The sequence below is a fragment of the Bombus affinis genome, chromosome 12, assembly GCF_024516045.1.
Source record: "Bombus affinis isolate iyBomAffi1 chromosome 12, iyBomAffi1.2, whole genome shotgun sequence".
In the NCBI taxonomy this organism is placed as follows: Eukaryota; Metazoa; Arthropoda; class Insecta; order Hymenoptera; family Apidae; genus Bombus; species Bombus affinis.
In genome coordinates this window covers 9581214-9589051 of record NC_066355.1, presented here as the reverse complement: position 1 = coordinate 9589051, position 7838 = coordinate 9581214, and the positions used below count along the sequence as shown (strand labels likewise).

At 41.1% G+C, this 7838-nt stretch overlaps 1 protein-coding gene across 5 annotated transcripts; it reads left to right on the top strand.

Annotated features, from left to right (window-relative positions):
- Window positions 1-1116: 1116 nt before the first annotated feature.
- On the top strand, window positions 1117-7713 carry LOC126922688 (armadillo segment polarity protein). Of its 5 annotated transcripts, XR_007712897.1 has the most exons (8): window positions 1374-1566; window positions 2159-2222; window positions 2308-3944; window positions 4026-4205; window positions 4299-4601; window positions 5629-5725; window positions 6132-6193; window positions 7278-7423. XR_007712897.1 is itself a non-coding variant. In XM_050735490.1 (7 exons), exons 2-7 carry the CDS (start codon window positions 2186-2188, stop codon window positions 7460-7462), a joined length of 2439 nt encoding a protein of 812 aa, XP_050591447.1. In that variant the 5' UTR covers window positions 1117-1320; window positions 2159-2185; the 3' UTR covers window positions 7463-7713. The 5 variants fall into 5 exon arrangements, 4 of the variants coding, with proteins under 4 accessions (XP_050591447.1, XP_050591446.1, XP_050591448.1 ...); XM_050735490.1 differs by lacking the exons at window positions 1374-1566; window positions 6132-6193 and adding an exon at window positions 1117-1320 and having other exon boundaries at window positions 7278-7713; XM_050735489.1 differs by lacking the exon at window positions 6132-6193 and having other exon boundaries at window positions 7278-7713.
- Window positions 7714-7838: the final 125 nt, after the last annotated feature.

Here is a 7838-nt window from a genome sequence, read left to right as displayed (position 1 = left end):
GTTGCCACGTCCGATATTGCGAACATTTGCGGTGAATCGATCGAGATTTCGTACGCGACAAAGCATTTCCTTTATTTTCGAAATTATATAAAATGTAGTTATTGCTTGTTATTAATTGAAAGAACGGGAATATATTTATATATTCCAGGAAGCTTTGCGCTTCGATATTTCAATATCGACACGATGATGTATTTGAAAACGCGTTTTCCTTTTTTCCGATTATCCGTTCAATATCAGCGTTGACATAAAATGTATCATCACTGTACGGAACGGAAGGAACGGTACCGCCATCACGCATCCGAAAATTAATCGGCGTGGGCGCAGCCGATAACGAATGGTGTTCCCGCCAAACGGCCAGTATATTTTACTTTGGACTCCAGTGTCTGTTATTTTGTGCGCATTCTAGCTGTCTAGCTGCACGATTTACTCCTGAACTCGATCAGAAATTCTCGACTACCGTGGATGGACAAATACCCACGAATCCATTAAAAAATTGCCATGTCCTAGGGAATTGTCTTTTAATTGAAATTGATCTCCCCGACTGCAGCATATTATCCTTCAGTCTTCGTACGCGAGGTACTGGGACATTATAGAGTATCGCTAGTTTCGCCATCTGGCATATTTTTTTCTGACATACCGGCAGATCGGTTTCATTCTTTCCGATCACCAAGTATATACCAAAATACTCGCTTGTATCCGTAAATTTATTCATACACGATACTTACGAAACTCATGTAAATTGCAGATCGATTAATTTCAACTGGAAAAATAACTTGTACGTTTCACCATGTATTTTTTATTTCCGTCGAGTTCAATTTGCATATAACCTTAAACTTAGAATGCAACGAGCGAGTATGCACATACTTACAGATGCGATTCTCGCGTCGAAAGGTGCGCATCAGTTAAAACAAGTATAGGATTCGGGGGAAAATAAATTAATTAGAGAATTCTCGGAAGTGAAGTAAACGAGTTTGAGTTAGATACGATCGACTATTCGCAAGGGGTAAAAATCGATAAATATTCTGCTACGAACAACCGAGCTAATCGAGGTTACATTATGGGTATTGAGCACCACTGCAGACTCGAATCAGTGCAGACGACAGGTGGCGGTAGAATCGAAGGTTCCGCGTCGTTTTCCGCCATCTTTAGTTGACGGATTCGAGGCAAGAAAGGCCAAGAGCTCCGTACGGAGAAGAGATAGGTGGATTGAGCGTCGGGGGCAAACGGGAATTTGGTGGATCGAGCGTACGGTAGTGAGTCATTCGTGTCCTCGTTCGAGCACGATTCACGAAGTCGCCTTCGGTCGATCCTCGCTATACGGTAAGTACAGCATTATTTTATCATTCGCCATTGCATCGACCCATAGGAAAAAAATTGTCATTTCCGTGACGGCGGTGTTTACGCTGGGTGTGTCAAAGTGTTCTTCCTCTCTCTCCTTTTCTCGTCCCCTTTCTCTCTTCCATTAATGTATCGTAGTCAGCTCTCTTGTTGCCCCTTCCTTCCGTTTTCGCTTCCCTGCCACTCTCCGCACTCCACTCTCCGCCGCTCGTGGATCCTCGGAAAATGGTGATGCATTGCATTCTCAGAGCCTTTGTTGTGCCGCACGCCCACGCGCGTCCCTCTACCTTTGGAAATCGAGTATCGTTCGCGGCCTCGTGTGCATCTCTAGAAATACGATTTCCTACCGTATTCGATCGAACCACCGCGTCCCCCGCTCGTGTTCCAATGTAAAAGTGGAAGCTGCGACAACGCTCAGAGGAATCTTTCGATCGTGCCCACATTCCGCGTAGTTGCATCCTCCTTCCATTCTTCGCAATACAGTGCACTGACCCTATGCGCGTCGTGGCGTCTTCAAAACTTTGAACGAGAAGACGAAACTTTCCCCCGTGTGATCGAAGACATTTTTTTTTCTTATTAGTTGTGCGCCAACCGACACATGGGTGTATTCCAGTTCGTATTATATTTACGTATTCCCTTTCACGATATTCACGCCACATTGAGCGCGTTTGAATATCGTGATAACGTCGTGATTACGCGTTAAAGTACTTTATACGTGCTTTAATGTTTCGTTTTCTCTTGTCCCTTTAAACTTATGTTAACTTTATGCAAGCGATGGTTGCGTTATACATGTATATAACACGGTTTTCTTCTATTTTAGGTGTGGATAGATTCTCCCGTAGGAGCCATGAGTTATCAAATGTCTTCGAATCAATCCAGACCAAGTGAGTAATCTTTTGTGGGCATCCTATGACATATCGTGTATGTTATGTGGAACATTTGTATCATTTTGTGCAATTAATTTTGTAGTGTCTCACGGGAATTATCAGGGTTTGGGTGATCTACCCATGGGATCTGCCAAAGAACAAACTTTGATGTGGCAGCAAAATTCTTACATGGGTGATTCAGGAATACATTCTGGCACTGTCACCCAAGCTCCATCTTTGTCAGGCAAAGAGGATGACGAGATGGAAGGTGATCAGCTGATGTTTGATTTGGATCAAGGATTTGCACAGGGTTTTACTCAAGATCAAGTTGATGAAATGAATCAACAATTGAATCATACAAGATCTCAGCGTGTTCGTGCAGCTATGTTTCCTGAAACATTGGAGGAGGGTATAGAAATTCCTTCGACACAGTATGATCCGGCTCAACCTACAGCTGTACAGAGATTGGCAGAACCGAGTCAAATGTTGAAGCACGCGGTTGTCAATTTGATAAACTATCAAGATGACGCAGATCTTGCAACACGTGCAATACCAGAATTAATAAAGTTGTTAAACGACGAGGACCAAGTTGTTGTGTCTAAAGCAGCGATGGTAGTTCACCAACTTTCCAAGAAGGAAGCATCTCGTCATGCTATTATGAACAGTTCACAAATGGTAGCTGCTTTAGTTCGTGCCATTTCAAACAGTGACGACCTAGAATCGACCAAAGCAGCAGTCGGCACCTTGCACAATTTGTCTCATCATAGACAAGGTCTGCTAGCCATTTTCAAAAGCGGAGGAATACCAGCTCTTGTGAAGCTTTTAAGTTCTCCAATGGAATCCGTATTGTTTTACGCAATCACGACTCTCCATAATTTACTTTTACATCAGGATGGTTCTAAAATGGCTGTACGGCTTGCCGGAGGATTACAGAAAATGGTTGCGCTACTACAGCGGGATAACGTCAAATTTTTAGCTATAGTAACCGACTGCTTGCAAATTCTTGCATACGGTAATCAAGAGAGCAAATTAATTATATTAGCTTCTCAAGGACCAATAGAGTTGGTACGCATAATGCGTTCTTACGATTATGAGAAGCTTCTATGGACGACTTCAAGAGCCTTGAAAGTGTTGTCCGTTTGTCTTAGTAATAAACCGGTGATAGTCGAAGCTGGTGGTATGCAAGCTCTTGCTATGCATCTCGGTAATCCAAGCCAGAGACTCGTCCAAAATTGTTTGTGGACGTTACGAAATTTATCGGACGCTGGCACCAAAGTCGATGGATTAGAGGGTTTATTACAGAGTCTTGTACAAGTTCTTAGCTCCACCGACGTAAATGTCGTTACATGTGCCGCTGGTATCTTGTCGAATTTGACTTGCAATAATCAACGTAATAAGGTAACAGTATGCCAAGTGGGAGGTGTCGACGCTCTTGTACGTACAATCATTTACGCGGATAGTCGGGAGGAGATCAGCGAACCAGCGGTATGCGCGCTTCGTCATTTAACGTCACGTCACGTGGAAGCGGAAATGGCACAGAATTCAGTCCGCCTAAATTACGGAATTCAGGTTATAGTAAAACTTTTACACCCGCCCTCACGTTGGCCATTGGTTAAAGCTGTAATAGGATTAATTCGCAATTTGGCGCTTTGTCCCGCGAATCACGGCCCGCTTCGTGACCATGGCGCGATTCATCATCTGGTCAGGCTTTTGATGCGTGCTTTCCCTGAGACACAACGAGTAAGCATCCCTTTCGAAGCGATTCTGTATATTTGATTATTTAAGTTAGAACGTGTGTAAAAAAGATCAATTCCACTTTAGCAACAACGTTCATCCGTGGCAAGTACTGGAAGTCAGCAAACATCAGGCGCGTACGCGGATGGCGGTGTTCGAATGGAGGAAATAGTGGAAGGTACTGTGGGAGCGCTTCATATCCTCGCGAGGGAATCACACAACAGGGTCATTATCAGATCTCAGAACGTAATTCCGATCTTCGTACAGGTAATTTTAATATACATTTTCCTCAAAACTTGATTTCCTTTAGTTTGCTCGATGTTAATAATTTGCTCTAATGCGCTTGTATCTTGATTTTAGTTGCTATTTAACGAGATTGAAAATATTCAACGCGTCGCAGCTGGCGTACTTTGCGAACTTGCCGCGGACAAAGAAGGTGCCGAAATGATCGAACAAGAAGGTGCTACTGCTCCTTTAACGGAGTTGCTTCACTCTAGAAACGAAGGTGTCGCGACTTATGCGGCAGCTGTGCTGTTCCGCATGAGCGAAGATAAACCACAAGAATATAAGAAACGACTCTCCATGGAACTCACCAACTCTTTGTTACGCGAGGATACAAACCTTTGGAATAACGCTGACTTTGGGATGGGTCCAGATCTACAGGTATCGTAATCCATACATAATACCGATGCATGCTTCGCTTATGCCGTGGTTAAATTTATTCGTTTATAAACACCTTGTAACATAGCCCCGATTGTTTTTTCTTTTTTGTTTTCATCTAGCGGCATGTGCTGCTGCGATAAAATTTTAGTATACGCTATACCGTGCTAGCTTTCGAATAGATTCTAGGAATAAACGCGTAAGCCGATTTTTATAAGACAGATTGTCATCGGTTCGTAAGCTAATTTATTCAAGCATCGGATTTCCCTTTCACATTTGGTTACATCGTGTTAAGTAAATTAAGCCACGAGGGCATAATAACGATACAGCAATTTTATCTGACTAGTAACAGGTACTCGCATACGTAATCGTCCCCTTCATGTAAGTTTAGCAATATATAATTAGATAGTGTTTGCAAAACTGAATGTCGTTATCCATTATTCCAGTTCGCACAACTTAGGCGACAATTATGAAAATTAAATCGATTAGAGATTAAAAACTTCGAACTTTAAACCCACATATCATAAAATTGGCAAAAAACTTTCGAGTATCAGCCATAATATTTGGACAAATTCTACGTATGTATTCACTATAACTCTCGTTGAAATCGATGCTTCAACCTTTCACGCTATTCCATATTCGCTGAAAAGTTTCAAATGAAATATGCCTAATGGAGCAATGGAACCTGTAATAAATGTACAGCGATGATTTTATTATGATATATCCTTAGATTGCAACATTACGTTATGCATGAGAATGCGTTTCATCATCATTCGTGTTTCATCCCCCACCATAATAGGTTGAATAACATAAAGCCATCCGCGATTACTTTTTCAAACGCTATAAACGCGTCACACGTTTACTCATGTTCCACGTATTTTGTAATGCCTTTAAACGATGTTTTCGTACGCGGAGTTGTCGGTGATACTGCGACACGAGTATCTTGACGTATTACCCTCGCCGGCTGTTAAAGACACGCCTGTAAAGGAAGATACGTTTTGTGTTGATCTGAGCTACCTAATCTCTTCAGGACATGCTTGGCCCTGATCAAGGCTATGACGGTATGTATGGACAAGGACCTCCTAGTGTACACAGCAGCCACGGAGGTCGAGGGTATCAACCGCAAGGTAAGTTACGAGCCTTATCCTTTTTATCCGATTAATTGCTTTCGGACGATCGATACGGTCGATCGGTCGTAGATGAATTTACAAGTGAATTTTTACGGTGTTCCTTCCCCACGGTATTAACGGTGCGATCTTCGAAACTTTTGATACGCCTTGTAACGAATGTAACCCAAGAATCACTCGCTATCAAGACCTCTTTCAAACGAAATGTGTTCCCTTCGTTTCTGCATCAGAAAATCACTGGTAATGCGAATTCCTGTGCTCGTGTTCGTTTCCTCCCCCCTATTTGTGCGATATACGAAATGAAAAATTTGGTAACATCTTCATTTCTAAAAAAAGGAAAAAGAAAAAAAAACACAACCGATGATAAGAAGAAAGCATTGCATTTAATTCTATGTTATTTTAACAGCAGCTTAACCCACGGACTTATATTAAAATACAGGCTATCAACAGTATCTCGCAGTAACATAGGTGATACTCAGCTCTTACGTACTGTTCTGTTATCTGCTTTAGTGACTAATCGCTAAATGTCTTCTTTCACACGCTTTTCATAGTTTATACATTGTATCTTATATATCCTGGCCATACGATACACGTTTTATTGAATTTGGTAAATATTACACATAATGCACGTTTTGTGAATGTTTCAATTTCTTCCTCATTTTTGTTACTTATCAAGAGTAAGACAGATTCATACGTAGCGTGTCTATTTATTTATTTTTTTATCTATTTATACAATGTTGTGCATGATATATTTGTATTTTTATCATCTTTCCTCTAAGTGAACGTACTTTATGGTGGAAAGAAGCATAGATAAGTATTCGTAAGTAATTAGATAAGATACGTTTGTCAGAAATGTGCTGTCGCGGAAACGAGTATTGCGAAGAAAGTTTGTTATCAATTATTATCAGTGATACGCGCGAATTTAAACTTTGGCTTCCTATTTGTCCTTTTTCATTTACGTTCAATCGAATGCATCTCGTGGCTATCATTTTACTCGTTACCTGTCTCGAATTTAGTTGATTTCACGCAGTTTTTTAACCTATTAACCGGGGGAAACTTATTGAACCTGTTCAATATAATTCTTTTACTTAGAAATATCCTATCTCTTCGTACATCCTACTTTTGTTCAAAATTAATTATACCATATTCATATTCGCAAGGTCTAAAGTCGATGTAACTGAAATATTTCTCTATCATTAAGAAATGTATCTTTGTCGTTAATTTTTCATTTCATATTGTAATTACAGAACATTTCTGTTCGAGGGACGACCCGGTTAATAGATTAAAAGTGTCGGTATCGCAAATCAAGAAGAAACGAAACTTCCATGATTTGGAATAATCGTTTGCTTTCTGTTCCTGCTTCATAATATCAGAGAACGAAAAGCAATGGTATCTCGGCGAGAGAGCCTAATGTCGCGATTATCTAGCAAGGTTGTGCTTTACTGGGTTGAGAACATTTTCACAGAATCATTGACGCTGTAGTTATTTTCGATTAAATGTAGTAAGCTAAAGGGCTACACATTGGGTTCATTGTAAATTTTGTACGAAACAGGTTATGACCAGATACCAGTAGATTCGATGCAAGGGTTGGAAATAGGTGGAGGGTCGACATATGGCGCGATGGACACTATGGACGTAGCGCACGAGGGTGACCTGAGTTTCGATCATTTAGGAGAGCTTCCTGCACCCCCGCAAGATAATAACCAGGTTGCAGCTTGGTACGACACCGATCTATGAAATTGTGCCAGCATCGTATCTCGCCAGAGAAACGGATCCGTGAGGCTCTTAAGTTATTTCAATACGGACTAGTAGTATCATTAACGTAACTACGCAATCGTGGCGGTACTTTGCTTCGTTCGATGCTCTGTACGCGCCTCCGATCGCTGTCGATGTATTAGACTTAAGTGAGAGACACGTAATTCATACACACCATGTATATGTATCATTTAATTGCTCATACGAATAAACTGAACGATTAAGTATTCAAATCGCGTCAGCCGGTTTATTCACACCTGTATTTTCCTTTCGATTGGAATTTATCAGAAAGCGTAACGTAACAAGATGGTTAAAGTCCTTTTGGGATACGTCGAGTTGTTTGTTAACATAGTATATG

Bases quoted from the DNA above. Each gene is read 5' to 3' on its own strand.
- LOC126922688 (XM_050735489.1), top strand. The intron at 4,206-4,298 runs GTAATTTTAATA...TCTTGATTTTAG, and splicing joins TAATTCCGATCTTCGTACAG to TTGCTATTTAACGAGATTGA. The intron at 5,726-7,277 runs GTAAGTTACGAG...TGTACGAAACAG, and splicing joins TCGAGGGTATCAACCGCAAG to GTTATGACCAGATACCAGTA.